The sequence below is a fragment of the Hippopotamus amphibius genome, chromosome 11 (assembly GCF_030028045.1).
Source record: "Hippopotamus amphibius kiboko isolate mHipAmp2 chromosome 11, mHipAmp2.hap2, whole genome shotgun sequence".
Taxonomy (NCBI): Eukaryota; Metazoa; Chordata; class Mammalia; order Artiodactyla; family Hippopotamidae; genus Hippopotamus; species Hippopotamus amphibius.
This window is the reverse complement of record NC_080196.1, coordinates 31,621,068-31,647,214: the sequence shown is the minus strand read 5'-3', so window position 1 is coordinate 31,647,214 and position 26,147 is coordinate 31,621,068. Positions and strand designations below refer to the sequence as shown.

General features: G+C 40.0%; 1 protein-coding gene and 1 long non-coding RNA gene across 9 annotated transcripts in view; one reads left to right on the top strand and one right to left on the bottom strand.

The window, feature by feature from the left end:
* The first annotated feature begins 5,365 nt into the window (after positions 1 to 5,365).
* LOC130831939 (uncharacterized) lies at positions 5,366 to 8,593 on the top strand. Its single transcript, XR_009048149.1, has 3 exons — positions 5,366 to 5,635; positions 6,098 to 6,168; positions 7,324 to 8,593. It is a non-coding gene; the product is annotated as an uncharacterized LOC130831939 (long non-coding RNA).
* Positions 8,594 to 15,015: 6,422 nt separating this feature from the next.
* LOC130831938 (24-hydroxycholesterol 7-alpha-hydroxylase) overlaps positions 15,016 to 26,147 on the bottom strand; it is a 69,642-nt gene continuing 58,510 nt past the window's right edge. For 6 of the 8 annotated variants that reach the window (XM_057700422.1, XM_057700419.1, XM_057700425.1 and 3 more), the window contains 2 exons: positions 19,007 to 19,094; positions 15,016 to 16,087 (listed from right to left, as the gene is read on the bottom strand). In XM_057700422.1, the coding sequence (XP_057556405.1) occupies positions 16,016 to 16,087; positions 19,007 to 19,094 (160 nt within the window). In that variant the 3' untranslated portion in view covers positions 15,016 to 16,015. Of the gene's footprint in view, positions 16,088 to 19,006; positions 19,095 to 21,990; positions 22,105 to 22,447; positions 22,486 to 26,147 lie in introns of those variants that run through there. The other 2 variants (XR_009048148.1, XM_057700420.1) reach the window with 2 other exon arrangements.

Sequence of the window (26,147 nt, the reverse complement as noted above, 5' to 3'; positions counted from 1 at the left end):
ACTTTCTAATCAGTTCAATAGGTTTCATCAAAGTAGGTAATGTATGTAAATATGATATCTAGAGCTGATTTTAAGTTTCTGATAAGTCTGTGTAAATATCTTATTTTAGATTTGCACGACTTATGGGCAAGGGATTATCTTCCTCCTTTTCTCTTTGTGCCAAAGCTTCATCTTGAACACTATAACAGTATTTCCCAAACTGCATCTTAATGTTAATAAGTGTACAGAAAGAGGGAAAAAATAAATTTAAAGCAAAATTTGAAAATAAGTTGAGGAAAAAAACATTAGGAGACACGTAGTATGTGTTAGTTACTCTGCTTTCCGATGTCTCTGAGTCTTTAACATACCACTGCTCATGAACTGGTTCACAGACATTTTGACCACAGGACCTCTTTCTTGCAAGGGCGCATCTATGACTGTTTTATTTCTACTGGGACCTACTTTATAAAACATTGGTCAATACAACAGTTTCAAAGTTAGTTCCCTGGAGAGTCCAAAGCCTGAGGATTTCCAAGTTTTATAAGATCTAGGAAGAAAGCTGCATCTGGGACTATAAACCTTGTTGACTAAAAACTGAAGAAAATGCTTCCAGAGTGAACTAAATAGAGCTCTATGAATTTAAGTCAAATCAACATAAAACAGTGCTTGTTGAAGAAATCGTCAACAACCAGTCTAGATCATCCCATCACTGGTTCCTCCTTATCACTCAGGACTTTTCTGACCATCTGACGGAGAGCTCTTTTTGCCCCCTTCACACTTAATGAGTCAATTTCTATCACATAATCCTGTTTAATTTTTCACGTAGTACTTAGTCATTATCTGAAATAATATAGTATAATATCTTATTGGTTTGTTCAAACTTAGAATCTGAGATTCGTGAAAGTTGGGTCTTAATTATACATCCAGCAACCATTTCAATGCCAAATATATATAGAATCAATGAAAGTTGTTTCATTCATCTGTGTATTTATTCATTCAACAAATATTTACTGCATACACACCATGTACCCCAAACCATTCTGGTTCTGGGTGCAAAAGTATGTAAAACAGACATCAGTTCATTCCTTGAATTCTTTGGACATTAAATTTTTCTGAAAACTGAATAAGACGCTGCATTTCCTTTGGGGATGGAATATTTTAAACCCATGGTAATTAATGGGTTGGCCTAAAAGTTCATTTGGGTTTTTCCATGACATAGTACAAAAAGTGCGAATGAACTTTTAGGCCAACCCAACATTATTAAAAATGCAAATTATCAATAACTAATTTACCTGCTTCTGTAAACATGAATTTTCATATGACTGTTTTTGTTCCAGTTTGTCATTCTTTGTTTAAGGTAGAAGAGCCAAAACATTTATGTGTGTTACTTCACTTAATTCTGACAACTGCCTTCTGGAATGGAGACTATTACCTCTATTTAACACATGAAGAAACTGAGGTTATGGAAACAGTTTACTGAAGACACTTAATTGGTAGATAAGTAGTATCTGCATATAAGCCCATAAATCTGAAATCAATGCCCACATCCTTTTCTACCACACCCACTGCCTTCTTGTTATATCAGGATAACCAAACAGTTATTAATACAGGAAAAAGCCAAAAGCACCAAAAATTACTAAGTCAGTGGGATCCTTGTGTCCTATTTCATAATCACATACATTCTCTCTGATTCCTTTGTACTTAAGCTCCCTTTCTGACCTCTGGCAGTGCATCTTTTTTCCTCCCAAAGAGCCTGTCAGGGCCATAATTAGGTGCCTCACCACCTCAGAGGCAGTGCCTTCTGTATTTCTGACACTTACTGTCTTCCTGATGAATAAGACCAAGTGGTGTATTTCATTACATGGATACTGCAAAGGGAAGATAAAACCAGCTAAAGGAACAGAGAAAAGAAGGAGATAAGGAGAAAAAAAAGGCAAGTTCACAGTGAGCCAAATTTAGAAATGATTTGGAGTTCCATGGTTCAATTTAAAAGTTTGTCTTGTTTTCCAGCTGTCCGAGTTCTGCCAGTAATTTGATGTGTGACATTATCAGGTCCCTTTGCCCTTCTATGTGTCGGGTTGATGTCAGTATAGGGTGTCAAGCCAGTCCGGGACTGTTGACCTCAGACGTCCTTAGTGTGAGATCATGAGCCCTTGGGTGTTTACATCACTGTTGTTTTGGAATTTTTCCATTATATGCAGCCAAATAGAATTCTAAATGAGATAATTGGTGTACCTTTTTACTAATGTACATTTTGAAAGAACCTCTCAAGACTTGATTGAACACTCAAAGACTTGGAAAAGGTGTGATGTAAATAGTGATGAGGAAAATAATAAGAAGAAAGGAGAAGAAAGGGAAAAAGGAAGAGGAACAAAGAGGAGGAGGCAAAGAGAAGAGAGAGGATGAGGAAAGAAAAAGGAGAAGGAGAAAGAAGAAGAAAGAGGAGGAGGAGGAGAAGGAGGAGGAGGAAGAAGAGGAAAAAAGGGGGAGGAGGAGGAGGAGAAGGAGGAGGAGGAGGAGAAGGAGGAAGAAGAGGAAGAGGAAAGAGGAGGAGGAGGAGGAGAAGGAGAAGAAGAAGGAGGAGGAGGAGAAGAAGAAGAAGAAGAAGGAGGAGGAGGAGGGGAGAAAGAGGAGGAGGAGGAGGAGGTGGGAAGGAAGGAAAGGAGGGAGGAAGGAAAAGAAAAAGAACAACAATAACAGTAACACCAACAGCAAAACAATAAACAAGAAAACAAGAGGAAGAAGATTCCTTTCAAATACAGACTGAAACTCTTCCACTGACATTCAGATAATTTGTTAAACTCTGAGTAATTTGGGGGGTCCCTTTACTCATTAAATACAACTTTCCCCAACAATTTTGATATTAGATTCTCCTGTCATCCCCACCAAACCCCATAAAACCAAGGTTCAAAGTTCCTATTGCGTATAATGGACCAGTAGCACTTTATCTTTTAAGTTAACTTGATCAAACACATAACTCTTTCATTAACTAGATTTTATCAGTTACGACTTACTAATCTTCGTATTTGGCCAAGGTTTATACTTTCCTCACCGAAGCCAAAATCTTCCTGGGGTTTGTGTCTGGCTTCAACATTTCTCTCGAGCTTCAAATCAAAATCCCTTCCCTCTGGCTCTTTCATGCTCCAGTCTGGAGTTGGTCCTCTCACTAGTCTCCAGGTCCAACCCTGGCTACAGCAGATAAGTTAGAAGCTTTTGGCAGGATAATGGCTGTTCCCCAAGAGGGGACTGCAATTATCACCACACTGATATTCAACTGGGGTCTGTGATTTGCTTTGATCAATAAAATGGGAGAAAAGTAAAACTTGAGAACTAGAAAGGTTCTGTTCACCCCAACCCCCAAATTAGAAAAAGATTCTCTGGCAGTGGGAAGAAAAGAGAAAGGAGAAATAAACAAGAGAGGTTGGAGGGGAAAGGAGAAATTGTGGCAGGGTGATCTGAAGAGGGCTAGAAGAGGAGCAGGGTAGAGGAGAGGCTGAAGATACCCAGCCTCTACTCCATCAACACCTTGCATTAGCCTCAGCCAGGGACAAAAGAGGAGCCAGCCTGGAGCCCAGGCCCCACCCTTGGGAGCCCTGTACCTCTCCTGTACTCAGGGGTCACACCAGCTCTTCTTCCCTCCTGCACAGGATGAAGACGTTCCTTAGCAGCAGTCAGCATGATGACGGTTTATCAATCAGCGGGTGAGATCCTCATCTGATCCCTGTGTCTTTGCTTCAGCCAAGTTTGACTTGCCTTGTGCGGCGAATCCCCTGCCCTGTTCTCCACCATCAGCATGTCTATGCTCACAGCACTCGTGAGCCCTGTGGGCCCATCAGGCTTGCAGGGGGGAGGTAACTGGTAAGGGAAATCTTCAGACTTGGGACTTGGGTGGGCTCAACACACCCAGCCCGAGATTTTTCCTAAACTAGGGCCATGATCACACATACCTTTGTTAACTTTCAACTTGCTTCATCGCTCAGTCTTTGGGTGTGACAGCGGTCTTTGGGCTCATGTGCTTACTACCAAGTGTCTCTCCTGCGGTAACTGATCCTTGGCTCTTTTTGCAGGTTCCACTGCGTGGAATGACTACGTGGAGTCCTTCCTTTTCCTTCCATCCCTGCGGTCAGCCCAATCCTGACTTTCATCATCCTTCTTCACCTGCCAGGCATTTCCCTTCTGCAGGTGAGCTTTTTATTTCTGGCATAAGAATTAGAGAGGAGTTAATGAAACTCTGAGCCGTTAAAAATCACAACTCTGCACTTGTACTCTCTTGTTTACAAGACCAGAATCTTCTAGTAAAGAAGAAAAAAAAAAAAGAAAAGAAAAACATGGTTCTGGGGGTTCACAGGTGAAACCTCTGTTTTTTCCAAATCAGAGGGAAATAATTCTAGTGTCCCGCCTCCAATTCCATTCTGTTCTCAGCTTTTGAAGCTAGCACTTGTATTATTATTAATTTGCACTAAGTGGATGCTTAGCAATCATCAAACATGCTGAATTGAATATAAAATTTAATAATCAAACATGCTGAATTAAATATAAAACTACTTATTTAAAAAATTTATATAAATTTATATTTATATAAAAATTATAAATATAAATTTATACTAAATGTAAAATATAAAATTAAATATGAAGTAGGAGCTCAGAATTACAAAAACAAGGTCATTGGGACCCATATAAACAAGCTTTTGAAGACCCATTAAAAAGAACATAAAAATTTGAAAAGTATATAGACATATTTCACCACATTCTATTTATTGATGGATGAAATACAGAAAATCAAATTAAATCAAATTTTAATCTGGTTTCAATTAATTTTGTTTCTTTTTTTTATATTTGCACTCCAAACTAAGAGTACTGTTTTGTTCTCTTCATGGATTGGTAACAGAAATAATTTTCAAGTGATGTTGAAGGTTATTTAAATCTGATTCAAAGGGCAGCACAGCATTTAAATTATGTTACACAATTCTTATGTAAACATACAGCATTGGTTATCTGGCAGAACTAAGAATCCCAAAATTTTAGTGGTTTAACACTGTAAAAGTTTATTATGTGTTGTCTTTACATTTCAGTGTGCATTGGGCTGGGAGGAGGTCACCCTTCTCCGCACAGTCATTCAGGGACCCAGACATCTTCCATCCATAGGTCCACCATCCACGAGGGCGTCAGAGCCATTCACTGAAACCCTGATGAGGGAAGAGAACAAACTGGTGCATGGGTGGCTTTTGATAGGCCTAGAAGTGGTATATCAGTTTTGGCCAGGACTTTGTCACATGGCCACACCCAACCGCAAGGAAGGTTGGGAAATGCAGTGTTGCTGTATTCCTAAGAGGAAAGGAACACAGTTTGGGGAAAAGTTTCTGAAGGTCTCAAGTGGAGATTGGAAACGGCTCAGCAAAGGAAAACCAGAGATAAAAGAGGCACTTGTATGAAGGGATAAGACACAAAGCAAGGGCTCTGCAGTTTCTACTTTTGCCTTTCCAGCGTGAAAGAAGATGCGAATCACAACTTTAAAAAGAGCTGAGGGCAGCTTCAGATGACAGAGCCTCCTCTGGGTTCTGGAAGATGTGGATTTGATGCCCACCGCTGAGGGGTGACAGGACTCTTCAGTTACTGTTGGATTTTGATAGCAGCAATTATCTCAGCATCCACTGAGGTTAGTGATGGTCTATTATTTTCTATCATCTTCTGCTTTTAAATTTATTCATGTAATCTCGGGACAAGGATGCAAGCCCTATATTTCAGAAAGTCCCAGTAACATGTGTTGTATCTGTGTGTGGGTGTGAGTGTGTGTGCGTGTGCGTGGGCGAGTGCGTGCGCGTGTGTTGGTGGGGGTAATAGATGACTGCTTTTTAAAAAAATTTTAAAAATGTATTTTATTTAACCCAAGATATCTAAAATATTATCATTTCAACATGTAATCCGTATAAAAATTATCAATGAGATATTTTACACTCTTTTTTAAATTTAAAATTATTTGAATCAGTAATGGTAACAATTGTATTGAATGCCTTTTCAATATCCATTGAGATGTTCGTTTATTCCTCATATTTGATCTATCAAAGTGATGTTTTATTTCATTAACTTGCCTAATATTAACCCACTTTTTTCTTCCTAGATAAAAATCTTCCCAATTATGACAATGGATGACTGTTGAAAGGGAAGCAGATGGTGGGCTGAAATATACTGGTAAGAACAATATTTAATAGAAACTAGTTGCCTGGGAGAATTTGTGGAAGGTTGAACATAGTTTTTTACCCCCCCCCCCCAATACACTCTCAAGCCTTATAAATGCTAGTCATTGCTTACTGGTGGCTGTTTTGCTGGAAAAGCATCCAGCTTCTGCAGCATCTCCGGCACTTGCCACGTACTACGCACTGAGTCTGGAGGTGGACACTGTGCGTTCATGAAATGTTGATGGAGTTCAGTAGATATTTTCAGCATGAAATCACTGAAGCATCTTGATAACAAGGCTAACAGGCTAGACAACGTGAATGCTTTTTATTACTGTTTAAGTCTCCCTCCTCTGATTATATGTTCTTCCTCCCAATGGTGGCAGTGATAGGAAGTGTGAAAAGATTTAGGGCAAACAGATTTTTCAAGTAAGAACTAAAAAGGCACTAAATTATCCTCTTGGTAGACAGCACTGCTTCATGAGATTTAAAAAGTCTCAAATATGTTTGGGCTTATGAAGTGCTGGAAGAGATGACTGCCTACTTAGTGTTTAGATGGAGGTGTGGAGATTTGAAAGGCTTCAACACAATATCTGAAATCTCTGCGTGACACTTCTTTGGGGGAAATCACTGACAGTGACTATAGAAGAGGAAGGTAAGACAAAGTGAATAGCACAGATCCTGGAGCCAAAATGCCTGGCTCCCCACCTCCTCCCTGTGTGACTTAGGAAAGTTACTCAGCCCTTCTGTGCCCAGTTTCCTCTTTTGAAAAATGAAGATACTGTTAGTACCTGCGTCATAGGGTTGTAATAGATACAATGAAGGTACTGTTAGAAGGGCTCTTGGGAGAGAGACAATCTAACTCCTAATAAGGACATTCTTGAGGGCAGGGTGTGATTCTCCCTCTTTTTTTTTTTTCTTTTTCCCAGTGCCTGGCACTCTCTGGGTTCATTTTTGGTGATGAATGAATGAATGGATGGATGGATGAATGAATGAATGGATGGATATCCTCAAAATAGTTTCTGGCTTTCCACGAAGCTATCTTGAATGGCATATTATGATATAGAAAAAGCTCAGCAAAATCTCAACATGTAGAGTCTTTCAAATTGGATTGTGGTTTGGGGGCTCATCCAGAAACATTTTTATGAAGTTTAGTCCATTTTTCTTTCAGATCCTGACCTATGGAGGATAACGCCTTAGTTTTATTTTGGACTTGTTTCTCCTTTTGGCCAAATGACAAATTAACACTGCATGGGAAAAGAATGCTGGAAATGTAACTTGGAGGCTAGACAGGCTTTTTTGTCTTGCATGTTGGGTTCCGGTCTTTACCTCCCCCCAAAGAGCATTTTCATGGAAAAGATGGTTCCAGGATTTGCTGTGGCCTCTTCCACAAGAGAAAGCAGGGGAGAGAGAAACCTTGAAAATTTAAATTAGAAAAGAACTGAAGTTGTTCACAGCAAGCGGACCAAGGAGAATATGAAGTACATGAGGCTTAGATATGAGCCTTATTTGCCTAAAACTGCAAGGAAGGGTGAGGACATCTGTGACAAGAAAAGCAGAGTGGCAGTGCTAACAGCTACTGGGGAAAAATGCAGTTGAGTTTCCCCAGAATGACAGCTAGACATTTCCTAGGTCTAACAGTGCTGAGAGCTACAGTGAAAATGGAAGCATAGTGAGGCAGGGAAGTTGATCTGGACATGTCTTTAATCATGGTTGTACCTCATAACTGTATGATACTTGATAGGCAACAGAGTTCTCAAAGTGAATCATCCTGAACATTAGGGTAAATCAGCTATTATCATTATCCCTGTTTTATAGGCTAGGAACCTGTGGCCAAGAGAGGTCAAGTAGTAAGAGAGCTCTTAAATGCATGAGCCAGAACTGGGATGGAGAGGTTTGAGCCTAGAGTCAGTATTCTTCCCACTGCTCTGAGCTACTTTGCCCTTCATCCCCTTCATGACAAAAGATGCAGAAAGGCCTATTGCTGGGACTTATTTATTCCACAAATTCTACCGTAATAGGCACCTACTAATGCAATATTTATTGCACAATCATGTGTGTAGAGCAATCAGAGGACGTGAGGTGTGTGGAGGGTCTTGTAGCTTCTCTAGTCTAGGCCAGCCTTCTCATACCACAGAGGAGAACAGAAGGCCCAGAAGGTACAACTCAGCTGTACAACTTGGACTCAGTTTAGAGCTTTATCTTCTAAGCCCCACTGTCTAGTCCAAGAAGGCCCTCCCTTCTTTATGCTGGGCTCTCTTCACGAGAGAGTGAATGATCTCTGTCAAGTGTTGCAAAGAAAAACATTGCCTTGCAAGTTCTTTTTCTTAAGTGAAAAACTCTACTTCCATTTCTTTTGATGGCTAAATGAATTGAAAAATAAAACGCTCTTGCGTATTTTCGCCAGTGAAAGCAAATATAAAATAAGCATCCCTGGTGTCTCAGCCAACATCCTCAATAAAATATTGTAAACAATTTTGGGGTGCTTCTTTTATGAATTAGTTTGCCACATTTCTTGGAACTGAGGACCAAAATCAATATTTCCTTACTGAGTGTCGTTCTTTGTTCTCCTTGAAAGAAAAATGTAAATCGTGGAAAGTGCTTACACCATGCCAAACACAAAGACTCAATCAATGCATGTTTATTATTATTATCATTAGCATTAATGTATTATCATGGTGTCATTATATCAAGATATATATAAACCTTCAGAATGCTCTGATATAGCAATTTATTCTGTTTGTTCTTTGCTGTACTGGAAGAATGGAATGAAACTACTTAAATTTAAATAATTTAAATAGAAAATGTTTAAATTTAAGCCATTTCTGTCCTTAAAATTTAGCTAGGTTAAAAAAAAAATTTAGCTAGGTTGTGAGTTTTGTGAGCCATCAATGTCAACCCTTTAAGAACAAGTAGCATTGAGTTTTGGGGGCACCACAGTGAAGCTTGGAGAAGCAGGGAATAGAGAGGTTCTCTGTAACTAGAAAGAACTTCCACTAGGCTGGCGAGGAGTGAGATGGGTGAGCCCTAGAGACCTGAGTCTGATGCAGATCTGAGACCCAAGGAATGCAGGCAGAAAGGAACACAGGATCCAAGGTCCTGGCCATGCTGAGTGAGGCACAGAGCCCATAGGAAGTTATGGGACTTCAGGGGACAGCAACGATGCCTGAGGCAGACTTGAAACATTGCTGACAAGTGGCACTTGCCCCTTTTTCTAGGCACCAGATAACATCCCCAATTCTACTCCGAAGCTTGGGAGGATGGAGGGCCTCAGAATTAATTATTCATAGAGAATTTACAGCTGACCCAAAAGAACAGAACCTCAGAATCAAGAATTGTGACGCCTTATGGAGTATTTTAAAAGTGGCATGTTTGACCATGTGTTCTTATGCTTATCACACTGTTTATTCTTCACAATAGCCTTTTTCCTTTTTTGTTTTTTTTGTTTTTGGCCATACCACAAGGCTTGCGGGATCTTATTTCCCTGACCAGGTATTGAAACCCAGCCCTCAGCAGTGAAAGCGCAGAGTCCTAATCACTAGATAGCCAGGGAATTCCCCACAATAGCCTTTTAAAAATAGCCTTTACTTTTAAAAATAGCTATAATTGGCAAAAAATATAGTCATCTATGTAAAGTATAATGGCTTTTAGCATATTCACAGAGTTGTGCAACTATCCCACAATGAATTATAGAGCTTATAGTTAGTTCTTTGATCCATTTTTAGCTTATTTTTGTATATGGTGTGAGGTAGGGGGTCCATCATTATTCTTTTGCATGTGAACATCCAGTTGCCCCACACAAAGTTTTCTGAATTAAGAGTATAGTATGATGTTTAACCTGTGAAGAAACTGAAGCTCAGAGATCTGAACTGATTTGTTCATTATTATATGAAACTGAAGGACAAGCTAGAATTTCTAATTGTATCTTCCCACAGTACAACCATTATTCTTTCTTTTACACAATAGTTGCCTACCTAGCTCCTACTTCACAGAGCTTTGGACATCAACTGGATTTTTTCCACTGGTTTGAATTGCTGTTTTCTTTACTTTTAGAAGTGGAAGAAAATAATCTCTGTTAAACTAGTTAGCTCTGCTATGGTTAGACTCACATGTTAATGAACAGAGAAGGAATATTACATTAGACATGATGGAAAATTAATGCAATCCATGAATCAAATTAATTAAATACACAGTGGCTGGTTAACAGATTGAAGGGGAAAGAATAAATCCCTGGTTGCTTTTGGACAAACATTTCATATTGAGGTGATTAAATGAAGGGAGAGAGCAATTTAAAATAATATTCTTGATTACCATTCAATTGTGCAACATATTCTAATAGAACTAAATATTCTTCCTGTTTTTATACTTTTGCATAAGAAATTATTAGTGATCTAATACTAATAAGACATTTTTCAATAAAACAGAAAGAAAATTTCAGTCTTGATGATAGAGTTGGTTAAAGCCACCCAACAATAATATTATCTGACACTTGGTTTGTACCTACCATGGCTCGACTTTGTACTAGAGTATGAATTCAAGCCACAGCAACCTTAAAGAGTGGCCTTGTTTGTCTCATTGTAGCCCCAGGGCTTAGGGAGAGGAGTAACTTGCAAAAAGTCCCACACTCAGAAAAGAGTGGGGTTGGATTTTGAATACAAGATATTGGATATCAAACTTTCTATACTGAACCTCCATGCTCTACTCCCTTTAATTACCTAGTATACAGTAGGTGCTCAACATATACTGGTTGTTATTGTTTAATGTCTCTTACATGAGTTAATAACCTGTGTGACTCAGAAATTATTTTGTGTGGGAACACTTTTCTGCTTAATAAGCCAATTGATTGCTCAGAAAATAAAGGACAGCAGCCAAAATATAATTTTAACAGCAATGTTACAACCTTAAAAAACATTATTGCATAGCATATCCGTGAAGTCACTTTAATATAATCCACTGCTGGAACTGTGTAATCCTCAGAAAGATATCAGATTAGAGAAAGGAAGACTAAAGGCATAAAAAAGAACAATAACTAGAGAATTCCTTTCCTAAGGTTGTTCGGGTAGGCTAGTTTATGCTGTGGTGGCAGACATCCGTGTCTCTTGCTCATGCTGTACGGCCAGTGCAGGGCTCTCTCCGTCTCACTGACACTCAGGGTCTTAGGTTGATGGAGGCTCTGCCATCTTGTGGCTGCATTCCCCACCCCATCACAACATCAGGGAAAGAGGGAAGTAAAGACAATTTATATCCTTATGTCCATTTTCAGCTTGGAATCGTCACTTATTATTCTGCTTACATCCCATTGGCCCAAATCGGTCACATGACCCTGTGACACTATCAAGGCATTGTGAAATTTGGGGAAGCACCTAACATTCAGGGTTTATCTAGTTCAGTGTTTTTCGAAATGTGCTTCTTTGATCCCTAGGGCTCTGCAGAGGTGTGTAATGCATTCTGCAAACAGTGCAGTATAGTCTACTAAATATTGAGTTGGATGTATCAGTTTTAATCTGCTTTTGTCCTGGGAGATCTATAAACCAATGTGTTGTAGAAAGAAAAGTTTTGCTGCCAAAAGAAGTTGGAAATTTACTCATTTGTTCCGTTTTTTTTCTGTCTTCAAAAATCATTATTTAAACCATCTCATCCAGAGGGTTGTCTGCACTAATCACTGAACATCCTGCAAGGGCACATAACATGACATTTCTCCAGCTTGGATTTCAGCTTCTTAAGAAGCAAAGCCAGGATGTTAGGCTGATCTCTCTACTTCTGTGTTATGATTATAACATGTTCCCCTCCAGCAACGACAACAATAAAAAGCAAAGGAGAGTGTAAACATCACTTCCCTTCTTTTCAGTGCTTTTCAAAATAACTCTTCCCCAAATTTCAAGTCACCTGAAAAGAAAGCTTGAACTAAGACTGTTTAGATTTTATCTAGTTCCTTTCTCTGTCAGAAGAGAAAAGTCCATATATCTTCCTTACTCTGTGGCTTACTTGGTCTCTAATGACCAGGGCTATTTTTGTGAAGAAACAAGGTGGAACACTGCTAAAAAAAAAAAAAAAAGCTAGCAGCTGTGAATAGACAGTGCATGCTAGAATATAGCATTAGAATTTATAACATTTGTTCAACATTTACATGTATATGCCTTCACTAAAAAGTTGCATTCTTATCAGATATTTTTCTTCAAACAGTGAATCACTCCCTCTCACATGTGCTAGGATTCATCGTAGGCTGATCTATTGCATAATTCTCACAAGAAGGGGTGGTATTTGGGGGCTTACAGAGAAGGAAGCTGAGGAGGAAGGAAACTGGCATACAACGGGAGTCCTTTTCCTCTTTCATTTGTAATGTAGGTTATGCAACAGGTTAGATACTTTTTCCCTACGACGGAAGGGAGAACCTAGAGTGTGGATTATGATGACCACAAAGTCAACAGTACGGTCCCTTGTGGGTAACATTTTTCTCTTTAAGAAGGATGTAGCGCTATTTAGTGTTATGAGGGCGTGCTCTGGAGCCAGACTCCCTGGGTTCAAATCCTGCCTCCGCCACTTCCTAGCTGTGTGACCTCAAGTGGGTCACCCAGTCTCTCCAAGCTCCATTTTTATCATTTGTAAAACAGGGATGATGATAATAGAAACCAACCTGGCACATTGGATTACAGTGAGAATAAAAGTGGGTGAGTGAAATGGGCTTAGCAAAGTGCCTAACAGTAATTGCTCAAGTGATAAAAGCTCATATGATTGGTTTCTAGAATGTAATAGGCGTCTCGTCAAGAAAATAGTTTATAAAAGTTGTATCCTTGTCAGTAACCACTCATAACCATTAATTAAGATACCAAAAAATAAGATTTAAAAACTAACAACAAAACTCTAACAAGTTCATTCGAATTGCCCAAACCCAACATTAATGGAGCAATAGGGAGACATTTATTCTAAAAACTTTTGAAAACAAAAGATGCTGTGCTGATGAAAGCCAGGTGTCATGGTCCTCTCCTGTGTGGATGCTCACAGAGACAATCCCTGGTTCCTGGCCGCTTCATCAAGAGGTATGGGGCCCCCACGCCAAGGACTCATCTGCATTTCCAAGTGCTATCCGGGGTCCTCCATCCAAGCAAAATACACAGCTAGACCTCTACTACTCTACTTAGAAAGTTAAGCAACTATGGAGGATTACTTCCTGCTGTGGTCTGAATGTTGTGCCTTCCCCAAGTTCACATGTTGAATCCTCCCAAAGTTGATGGTATTAGGAGGTGGGGCCTTTTGGAGTCCATTAGGTCATGAGGGTGGAGCTCTCACGAATGGGATGGCTATTCTTATGAGATCCCACAAAGACCCTTCACCCCTTCCATGGTGTGAGGACATAGAGACATTACTGACTATACCAGAAAGAGGGCCTCAGTAGAACTCGACCACGCTGGCACCTTGGTCTTGAACTTCCCCACCTTCGGAACTGTGAGAAACAAATTTCTATGATTTATAAGCCACCCAGTCTATGGTATTTTGTTACAGCAGCCTGACTAGACTAAGAAACTTCCCTTTTTTCCACACTAAAACCTTGAAAGGACATGCCTTTTAATGAGTACAAACTCTAACTAGATGCTTACACTTAAGTTTCAGCAGGTGACTTTCTAATTTAAGCTTTAATGGGCCCGCCTTCCCCATTTCCTGCTTTAGTTACAAGTTTCCAAGGGTACCACCATTCAGTTCTGTGATTCTGTCAGTAAATATGTGAACTCTTCTCTGTTCCAGGCTGCCAAGTAAAAATGAAGTTATGATCTGTTCCTCTGCCTTTTGGGGGGACAAGTAACAGGAGGGTTAACATGAATTACCACACACGACACAATGGCTGCATCTGCAAGGATGTCCTGCATATAGGTGATCTCACATTTGTATTAAAACATGATCAAAACTGCATTCAGAATTCCATGCTCCTCACCTAACCAGCACTCCAGCCACCCATCACGTGCCCACACTTGAACGTGGTCCCCCCCAGCCCCATTGCTTGTCCTCTGAAATAGGGGCTGACAGCTACCTTGATAACATAACTCGATTATGGCACTTTCTTTCCGATCCCTTACTTCTGCTGCCTGGGGGCACGTCTCAAATAAACTATCTGCACTGCACACAAGTGTGTCTCAGACTCTGATTTCTGCAAAACTCAAGTTAACGCATATAACTATATACCAATATATGTATTTTTACATATATATTTATGTATGAATATACATTATATTAATATACATAAAATAAAATCCCAGGCTAGGGAAATAAAAAGAAATAGGGACCTGCAAGTATATTCCTCTTACCATGCATTATTTCAAAGGTCAGTAGACCTCCTGCGTCTGCACTGTTTTTTTAAAGTGTGTGAACCTGTCGGCTAACATTCATCCTTAGTAAGCAACAATAAGGAGATAAACATTAGCCCTGAGTGTCTGCAGATTCAGCTCAAGTGTCTACTATCTGCAAATACAGTGTTTGGCAGTGGGCCTCAGCTGTTTGGGGGAGGACATGCCTTCCCTGGGAGCACACCTGCCATATTTAGAAGAACCCTCCAGGCAGTGGTCCACAGTTCTCAGATCTCTCATGGATTCTAAACGGCTTTCTCTAGCCCCTTCAGTCTCCAGACCCCTGAGCCTGCTAAGCTGAGCTGTAAACTGCTAGCTAAGCTTCAAATCACTGAATTAGTCCCGAAGAGTTAACGCATTCCAAAGTACTTAATTTTCTCCTGAGGAGTCATCTGCTCCTTGGTAGGAAACAGATGACTAAGCAATTGTTATCAACCCCACGGGATAATTCTAGCACACGGGAGCAAATAACCCAGAGGACAACATGCACTCCAAAGCTTATTTATTGTGAAATCAAGGAGGCAGGTAGCATTTCATTGACTGTTAGAGGAGAAATCATGACATCACCGATCACGCTGTGATAAGTGTCATATATTTTCCCTGAATATGATGGATTTCTTTTCTGGATTTCATAGTATTTCAGGCCAAAGTCTTAAGTAATAGATTGAGATGTTATTTGCCTTGACACATCATTTGAGTTTCTATAAATTAGGAAAACTATTATCTCTTAAACTACAAAATAGCTGATTCACTTTGTTGTATGGCAGAAACTAACACAATACTGTAAAGCAATTATATTCCAATAAGGATAAAAAATTTTTTAAAAAGTGCTTTCATCTTAACTAAAATACAAATCAGTACACTAACCAACATACGTGTATTGAATATGCCTTATAGAGAAGATGATGTCTTAGGCAGAGTTGAGTGTAGAAATGAGGATCAGACATGATCCCTTACTTCACAGGTCTTAGAAAGCTATCATTTTATTCATGCATTTGGCATTAGACATGTTTAATAAAGAATTATATTAATAGCAGTTTCAGAGTTCCAGTTGTTAGTTAAGAATCATATTCAGAAAAATAGCAATTTCTCAGAAATCATTATTTAATACTTTTTAGAGTCTAAGACTTTTAACCTTTTTCAAAATAGAAGTTTAAGTATGTTGTCTTCACAGTGAATTTAATGTACTAAAATCTTCATTCAAATGACTATTTCTATTTGAAGTTTTGATATGATAATACATGAAACCAAATTCCAACTTAAGAAATGCCTCTTTTGGGATCATTGAACCATTTTCTATAAACCCTGTATTGGGGTCTCTGCATCAGTGAGAGTGGTGTCAGATTCTTGGTCTACTCTTTGAGATACCAAACACACATCCCATCTGGACATGGTCCTGAACTAAATCTGAAAACAAAATTAAGTGACACGTTTTAGTTGAACTCAGGTCTAGATGCTGCCAGGCTAGTAGATGGGGGACAGTCACTCCTCCAGAAGGCCCTTGGCCCTCCTTAGGCTCAGCAGACATCATTTTCTTTGTTTAAATTGAATTCGGCACTCTCCTTCCGGCTGCTGGACACCCACCAAATGAAGAGAACTCTAAAAGCAGAAATGCAGAAGGAATATAGAAGTTAAGGCAGCTCACAGTTTGCACCTCATGTTTATTCAGTGTGATTGTTCCTGAAATGTACAGAGTTTAGGTTTGAAAGACCGGGAGGTTTTGCTTGATGAGTTCTCCATGGCAAGCACCAGTTTTAGCCTTCCATTCAAGGGACAGAAAAGGAGGCAAATCCCTTATTCTAATAGCAGCCTCTCCACCATTTCACATGCCCCAAGGCTATGGGCTGGCCACCCACACTTCACTTTGTCTGGGTAAAGAGGATACCACAAAAAAAAAAGCTCTTTCTACATTCCTGGCCCCCCAATCTGTGACACCTCATTTATGATCGCTGGGTGAGACCTCTATGCCATGTTACAGATGTCCATAAGACAACATGGTGTTGGTGGTGCAAACCACTCTTACAGTGGACCTAAGGTCACAATTTGCCAAAAGGATATTTTGTGGGCTCTGAATGTTCTGATAGGTTCTGTCACGTCCCAGATATGAAAAATGGGTGAATGTGTGTACGGGTGAGGGGAGGTCGGCTCATTGCAGAAATACAGAGGTTGTTGAAGCTTAGAAGCTTGAATAAGAGAAGCAACCTGTTCTGTCAACCTTGAGGGTTGCGGGGAAGACGAGGAGTGTGGAAGGAGGAGGGCGCTTCAGTTTATATCATCAGCTTGAATGCAACAGGGCACAGAAAGGGCTCCTCCGCAAGGGGATTCTTAGGGCAGCCGACAGAATGAGCTGCAGAACTTCCATGGACTCTCTGAAACTGCAGGCATAATTTTATGTGTATGAAGAGGTGTGTGCTTTTCTCGAAGGGGGGTCATAGGTTTTGTGAAATTTTCTGAGAATCCATGCCCCCACCCCCAAAGGTAAAGCAGAGCAAAACCAACCAACCAAATAGAATCCCACTGTGTTAGCAAAAACTGTGCTTGCTGTTGGGGAAAAAGTGGGTCTTCTTGTGAATGCTCCAAATGGAATAGGAGTCCCCACTGCCAGCGTCTGGACACGACTGACCAATCATGGACCCTGGAAAGCTTTATAATGTTCCCTTACTGTTTGGTTCTTATTGGAAGAGAGTTAAGATTAAATTACTTTCTTCACACCATTTGAGGTAAGATAAAACACTGTTACAAAAGTAAAAATTGGGGATGCTAGCATTTGATTTTTGCTACTGTGGCAAGTAAATTCCTTTGGGGGAGCTGGTTTCCAAGTCCCATGATCTCCCTGTGCTTGACAACAGAGTATGTGGGACATGCCCTCCCAACGCATCCCCTCCTACACCCTACAAGAGCTTGGTAATCGCAAGGTCATTTCCTGTGTTGTTTGATCACCTCCTTTCACAACTTGAACATAAGTCCAATAATTAAATAATTTTAATTGATTTTTCTAAAATAAGAACTGTGAGATGAAATGCCCTTTGAGATGAGAATTCTCTTAGACTTGTACTTTTTACAAACTGAGGTGACATTTATTGGAAAAATGTTCTTAGTAGGTTCAGAACAGAAATAGGATGTATTTTTTTTTTAAGTATAATAAATACAACTAATAGAATTCTTAGCTAAGAAGACAGTGCTGGGAAAAATCCTGCCTAAGGATCTGGTCAAAATGACTGATCTCCAGAGCTATGTGTCACATGGTTTTGACAAATGACATCCTTCTAATGTGAAAAGGCATTCCTATGTCTTCTTGCTGGTGGGAAAATAGTTAGATCCTGAGTCAGTCATGGGCAAAATTGTGACATCTAACTTGGAGGATCAGAAACTAGCACTTGGTGCCTGTAAATCCTGGCCCTAATCTTCATTTTGCCAACAAAACTGTACTCAGCGGAAAACCTTTGTGAAGGGTGTTTTGATTTCCCTTTCAGTGTTGGATTTTGAGAGCTCTTTATCACTGTTGCTTGTACTCAAAATAGAAGTGCAAAAGAAATCAAGGCAAAGTGCTGAAATGTGCATATTTGTGAGTAATATAATATTTTCTGTGTCATTTATATACTTACAGAATGCCTACTGAAATGTCACCCAAGAGTTTTATTTATCCCTCCATATATTAGCCCTTATTATATCAAGAGTAAATCATAGCACAAAATGCTGTGTGAATAGCCCTGAGATTGCAATGCTTAATTTCTGAGCTTCACCCTGAGTTTAAGCAGCACCTTTCATCCAGAGTTTTCAAAGGGACTGCCAAACATTTGGAATTAAATGGAACTTCCCCTTTTTCCTAGGACAGTGGTCCTCAAAGTGTGGCATCAGTAGCACATGGAACTTATCAGAAATACAAATTCTCAAGCCCCTCCCCAGATCTACTCATCAGGAACTCTAGGGCTAGGGCCCAGGATTCCATGTTCTAACAAGCCCCTCAACCCAGCTAATTCTGATACTCACACCAGTTTGAGGGCCATTGGTCTAAGGGAACAGAAGAACTACAGAAACACAGAGGAGTTAAATGATTGGGATGGCCAATGGTCAGAGATCAGAAAAGGTCATGGCCTTTGCAATTCTGTTCATTGTTTCCACTGTGGGTTAACTTCCTTCTGTGCCACTGCTTTCCAAATGGACCAATGGACTTGCCTCCAAAACTCATGATTCACTTTTGGACCCACAAACATGCCTTTCTAGGGAAACAAGCCCAACACTGAGGTCTTGTCTATTTTACCCTGGGAAAAGCGTTAAAACTGGTAAATTCATTGAGGAGCTCCTAACACTAAGTGGTGGAATGGCTACCATTAGGTCCTGATCTTGTGATAACGGAAACGTGGAATTGACCCGGAATTAAGGGAGTATCTTCTCAGTCTGCAGAGATCATCTGTTAAGATGAGCCAGAGTGAGGAAATCAATCAATAATTAAATCAAGGAGTTAGAAGTTATATCAAATTTGAAAGTCATCCTATTCAAAATTCTGAAAACACTTACCTGTTTTGGCAATGGGTCTAGAAGACTACAGTCATAATAATAAAATATTAAAATAATGAATATTTGAATCTCCAACAGAGCAAGCCACCTGAAAGAAAAAGAAAAGAAAATCGATGCTTGGTTGTGAAAGATGCATAAATATCTACCAATAAAGAATATCTATAGGAGGACTTCCCTGGCGGACCCGTGGTTAAGTCTCTGCGCTTCCACTGCAGTGGATGTGGGTTCGATCCCTGGTCAGACTAAGATCCTGCATAACGAGCAGCGTGGCCAAAAAAAAAAAAAAAAAAAAAGAATATCTATAAAGTCCTCATATTTCAGAGCACATGTGCTCTTATTTGCAGTATAAACTTTTACAATTAAAAGAATAAAGAACAACTTTACTCTTTTATAATATGTCCATTCCACAGGGTCGTTGGGATGATTACATTGCTTTAAAATGTATGTAAAACATGTAGCCAGAGGAAGCACTTAATGAGTGAGATCCCAGGTGTCTCTCCTAAGTTTTAGATCTGTCCTCTCCAATATGGTAACATTAGTTACATGTGGCTGTTTAAATTTAAATAAATTTACATTTATCACACACAAAAAATTCAGTTCCTCAGTTGCACTAACCACATTTTAAGTGCTCAATGGCCGTAAGTGGCTACTGGCCACCATATTGAACAGGACATATTTAGAACTTTTCTAGGATCACAAAAAGTCCCTTTGGACAGTCCTGTCTGATCGAGACCCTTATTACCCACTGGAAATTGCTGCTTAAATGTTCTGTAGGCACCTAAAATTCCCCATAACTACCAAATTTATTTTTCCTTTTGTAATCTTGCACTCAGTCTCCAAGTTTTTTGATCATACACCTCTCATAATAAAATATTTGCGCATACTCTACAATATATTGATAATCATTTATTTATAAATTGTATAGCACACAACTGTATTAGGTTATTGTTGACTTTGTAGACGCATATACATAGAAATTTAAAAACCGAGAAAAGTGTAAATGGAAGTCTATTACTTCTCCTGGCATCCCCGTGGGTTGTTTGGAGCTCTCCTTTAGGGAAAGCAAAACATTTTAGGGGGAATGGCCCCTAATAAGTACAATTAGTCCAACATCAGAAAACTAAGTTATCACAGACCCAGCGCTCTCCATTCCCCTTCCTGTCCAGTTAGGCACCAAGGCTTTTTATCTTCCAAATGTTTCCCCAGTCCCTCCCCTTATCTCCTTATCTCCAGTCCCTCCGCTGCTCTCCCAGTGTAGGTCCTCATCATCTATTTATGTCCTGGATTCCTGAATCACCTGGGTTTCGAGGCTGGTTTCTCTGCTTCCAGTGTCATGCTTCTCCACTTTATCCTTCACTCTACCACTAGAGTGAACTTTCTAAATCAGAAATCTATCACTGTTTCCTCATTTTACACACATGCGTGCATACACACATATACCATCTGTCAATGCTTCTCATTTCCTTCCAAATGCCACAGGGAACACTGCCAGCCCTTGAAGATCTGCCCCCTCCCTATTTCTCCAGCCTCCTCGCCCCCCACAGCTCCTCCATGAAACCCATGCTCTTGCCACACTGTATACTTGACATTCTCTGGATGGCGATGCTCTCTGTCGCAAGCCCTTCCCCTGCCTCAGGCTCAGTTTCTGCTGGAGGTATTCCCTGATCGCTTGCTTCTGGGCTGAGGTGTCCTTCCTCTCCATTCCACGGCTCCCTGTGCACATTTCAGGCACTGCATATATTGCACTAAATTATGATTACTTACTGGCCATCCCTCTCCTGGGTTATGTTGTTGGGCTTTAGCACAGTGCACAGCGCTCTGCTGGTGCCTAATAATGTGGACTGAATAAATGAATAGATGGTGGAAGGAGATGCCTTCATAAAGCAGATTCAATTTCCTTACCTTCCCCTCCTTTTCTATGTTTCTGCGGCACTTTTAACATCCCTCAGCTAACACCCTTATCCTACAGTCCCACTCTGTTACAGTTCATTGTTTACATGCATCTCCCCTGATAGACTACAATCTTCACAAAAGCAGGAACCACGTCTTATTTATCATGGAATCCTCGATGTCTGCTGATTGCACAGTGAATGAATGAACACGAACGATCTGCTATTCATATCAGACAAGTAGATTTGTTTCCCACTGGCATTCTTGAAACATCTTGCCTATATTTTATTTCAAATGAAATCTGGAGCACTCCAGGTATTGTTCAAACCTACCTGGATACCACATCAATTCTTCTTGAATATTTGTGATGTAAATTTCATTGTACCTACTTAGAAATACTAAAGATAATTCATTCCAACCGAGTGTCAATGTCTATGAAATAGAACAACCCGGTCTTTACTGATTCAGGTCAAAGTAAGCAATGATTCCAAGAAAAAGCAATTTTGCTAATTTGCAGGTTCAGAATGTCTCACAACTAAGTGTTTGGTCAAACTTCTAACAAATTAGAATGTCCGTTTCTGGCCGTGATGGTTGTCCTTGGGACTTGAACTTTACAAAGCAGCCCATGATGGGCACACCATGTCCAACTCCCTTAAGATATATCCAAATGTTTATTCTTCAGATTCCCTAAGTAATGGTTGACTATTATTTTAATATTACAGGCACGTTAAAGACTTCATTTTGTTCTGTGAGACGAAAAGCCACTAGACAGTTTTGAACAAATTTGACTTCAGTTTTAAAAGGATCATTCTGACTGCTACATTGAGAATAAAATATAAGGTGATGCTAGAAGACTGATTAGGAAGCCATTATAATCTTCCAGGCAATGGAAAGTGGTGACTTGGACCAGGATGATGGAAATAGTCAGGAGTCATGGTTAGCGTCTGGATATACTTTGTAGAATGGGCTGATGGTTTGCATGACAGATGTGAAAAGCATAAAGGAGTCAAGGATGACTCCAAGTTTTTGGCCTGAGGAAATGCAAGGATATAGCATCGGGGAATGCTGAAGGTGGAACAGGTTGAGGAGCTCACTTTTGGACCTCTTAAGTACAGCTTGCTATAAACCAGTGCCTTGGAGACATCCAGTGGAGATGCTGAGTGGAGGTTGGGGATGAGCCTGGTGTTTGGGTGGGGATTCAGTCGCGGCTGGAGGTACAGGAGATATAAATATACAGTCATCACTATTCAGACAATTATTTAAAGCCAAGGGATAGGATGAAGTTACTTAGGGCGTAAGCTAAATAGAAAAAAAATAAGAAATCTGAAGAGAGAGCCCTAGGGCAGTCCAAAACTTGGAGGTTAGAAAGGTGAGGAAGATAAGCAAAGGAGCCAGAGAAGAAGTAGCTAGAGGGGTAGGATAATGAAAAGAGTGATTATCTCCAAAGCCCCATGAAGAAAGTGTTTCATGGAAGCCGTGAACTCCGTATCTAACAGGAAAGGCAGCAACGAGTACCCCCATGTGAGATGCAACATTAAAATTTCCACTTACATAAAACGGCCAGTTCTTTTCAGTCCTTAGCTCCGTTCCTAGAAGTAAATTAGATGAGCTCACTAAACTGACATTTTGTGTTTGGTAGAATAAGCAGTGACTCCTCGACATTCAGCGGTTACCTGACAGCACTAGGAAAATTCTAGCTAATTTATGAATTATAAAACAGTTTTATAGGTTCTCCTTTATCCAAACAAATCCTATTTTCTTAGAACTCTGTGTTCAGCCCTTCTCTAACTTTAGCTTGCTATGACCGAAGCACTTCTCTGAACTCAGCCCCCTGGGGAAAGGGTGCCTGGCATCCTTCCTCTCCAGTCCCTGGAGGAGAGGCACTGCGGAAATAAACACATTGGACCACTTGGCGGGGCAGGTGGGGCTGTCCCAGGGAAGAAGGCCCTCTAGTCAGAGGGTAACTAGGGCACAGACTTAGGAGGGGCCCTGGAACGCCTAGGAGCCCGCAAGCTGTCTACTCCCTGTAGAAGGTGAGGTGATGAGAGATGGAGCTGGACAGAGCAAGAGGAACCCGCTCACCGAGGGGCTTGAACGTGTCATGTGACAGTGTTGGGACTTTGACCCTGAAAGTACAACAGACCTTGTGAATAAACTGTACTGAAAAATTATACTTATATGTGAAAATGAAGGTTCTTTAAACATTATTACACATAAGAGACCCTCAGTGAGGACCTCCTCTATCATGTAAATAAGTCATGTAAACAAGCAATAGTTCATAAGCTATTTAAGAGCACAAATTGAACTATTTTAGAAACACTGTGTATGTTTTCTTTTTCCTTTAATTTTTTTATTTCTTTTTCTTTGAGGTACATCAAGTTCAATACTATGTATGTTTTGATTAGAAATAGAGCTAATGTTTATCAATTCATTAAAACAGTTTTCCACTAGAACCTGTAAGCATTTCCTTAACTAACTTTAGTCCCTGTGATGTTCTTAAAAATCATAAAATTGAATTTCCCTTAAGGTAAAACTATAATTCAGGCTTTTGACCAGCTCATACTGTGTGTGTTAGTGAGGCTTTAGTATTTTCTTCTTTTATTTTTGAGGGTTTAATTCCGTTATTAAATTAGTATTAGTTATTGAAATAGTAGAAATATTAATATCACATTTACATTTACTATCATTTCTAAACATTTTGATGTTCTAGTTAAAGAAAAAGTAAGATGAGTTAATAACACAGATAATAAAGTAATATGTGCTAAAACTCTTATTTTCTCCAAACCCAAATATTTGGATATTCTAGCAGAATTACCTCAATTATCTACCAAATAAAGTCGATTTTTTTGCAATGGTAAAAAATAAATTGTGTTTTCAAGCCTTTACCACGTTACTGAATTTTGTCTGATGTCTAAAACATCAGGGACTAACATATACATATCTGTGGCATCAAAAGCTCATTACTCCAAAGAAAATGAGCCTCATAAAACCATGTTTTTACAAAAGCTCCCCAGAAGCAAGCTGAGCTATGTTCATGCTAGAAATGTTTTCTTAATACTTCTAATGTCAAAACAATGAAAATAATGAAGCATATTATTTATAACAGATGTATTTTTTACACTTACAAGAACAACATTACACATCTACAAATAAAGCTCATTAAAATATAAACAGAGGACTGGGGCAGGGAGGGTGGGGGGGACTCGAGGGGGGGCATCAAGGAAGGGAGGGAATACGGGGATATGTGTATAAAAACAGTTGATTGAACCTGGTGTACCCCCAAAAAAATAAAAAAATAAAAAAAAATATATAAACATGTTGAAAATTCCTTACACACTGAGTACTTGCATGTCTTCTCCATTTGTAAATAAATGTTCAAGTTACACAGAACACAAAGTCCTACAAAACCTGGACTCTGCCCTCACATTGCTAGTAAAGCACATGGAGAGATGGGAAAGGTAACAACATAAGGTAAAGGTGGAAACAGGAGGGCTATGGAGATTTGGGGTCTGGAGCAAGCACTGTACCCTAGAGTTGATCAACTCTACATGGAGGTGACACCTGAGCTAGACCTGGATGGAAGGACAGGCTTCAATAAGTAGACATGTTGAGAGGGGTCATTCCAGACCCAGTAGAGAGCAAGAGGGAGGGGAGGAATGGACACAGCAGTGAGCGGACAGCTGGTAGACTCTTTGGGGTGGGCATTCCCAGATGTTCAGAAAGATGTATTTGTGTCAGATTTTTGGAGAGTCTGGAGTTCTAGGCTGATGACTTTGGCCAGCAGGCAGTGGTGCCAGAGTCTTAACAAGAAAGTGACAATTAGAGATAATTATTTAAGGAAAATTCATCTGTATGTAGTGAGTGAGATGGATTGAAAGAAGAGCTAATAGAGCTGGGGGAAGGGTAAGAAAACAATGACATCAGTTGGGGCACAATGACCTGGTTTAGGAGCTGGTAGTGGACACGGTAGGCTGAAAAGAGGGAGCAGTAAAGGGTGATTCTAGAAGCCCAGGTCTAGGAGATCAGTGATACATGGAAGAGAAACCGAGCGTACAGAAGGAACACTAGGGTTAGCAGTAAGTAATGATTTTAGTTTTAGATGTCTTGATTTTGAGACTGAATCCCTCTTTCCCTCTTTAAAAGAAAATCTCTCTCTTTTTTCCTATGAGAAGTCATTGTGGGCAGTGCCAGCATGGGCTGGAAAACTGCCACTGTTGCCAGGAGCAGGGGCTCTGAAGTATATTCCGAGTTGCTACCAGCTGCAGCTTATGAAAATAGAATGATCTTGCCCTGGAATTCAGAGAAGGCAGCATACAGACATACTTTCACAGGCATCCTTCATTGAAGCACGGCTATTCAAGTTAAAGGGGAAGTACTTTTCCCACAACCTCATCCCCTTTAGGAAATCTTACAGGAAAATAAAACCCATGTGGTGACAAGAGACAAAATAATCTCGACCAGTGTTTCTCACACTTTAGCACGTATCAGAATCACAGGCAAGACTTGTTCAAAGGCAGGTCGCTGGGCCCACCCCCAAAGTTTCTGACTTAGTAGGTCTGGGGAGGGGCCACCCAATTTGCATTTTTTACAAGTTTCCATGTACTGTTACTACTGGTGGTTTGGGGATCATACTTTAGAATCACTGATCTAGAGGAACTTGCCAAGCAGAAAGGGAAAAAATATCTTAAAAGCTATAGTTTATCAAACCTTTTAGTTTTAGCACACAAAACTGAAATTACCAAGAACACCTCAGCTACGCAGGAAACAGTATGGCGGGCTGGGGGGGGGGGTACCACACTTTTGATTGAGAATGATGGTGTGGGCAAGATCTAGAAGAGTGAGCGGAGAGATGATGATATTTAATAAAGGGAAACACATCCAGAATAAACTAAGAACAGGATTAGGCTAAATCGGAAGAGAAGGAAAAGAAGAAAATATGTGAAAAAGAGAAAAGAAGGGAATAGGACATATTTAGAAAGGGGAAAAGTTGGAGAGAAAGCAGATGAGGAAGCAAAGAGGAAAAGTCTGAAGACCTCTGGGCCTCTTGACTTGAGATACTGTTTTCTGTTTCATCAGGGAGATGAGAATCAGGTCCTAGCGGGAGTACAGTCTCTGAGGTCACTGCTTTTCAGAGCTGCAGGCAGGATTATTTCAATGGTGATCCTCCTAGAAGAAAAACTCCTGAATGTATGAGCTATGAGCTAGACATTGGATACCTCCTTCTAGATCTTCTTATTCAAGGAAAGGGCAA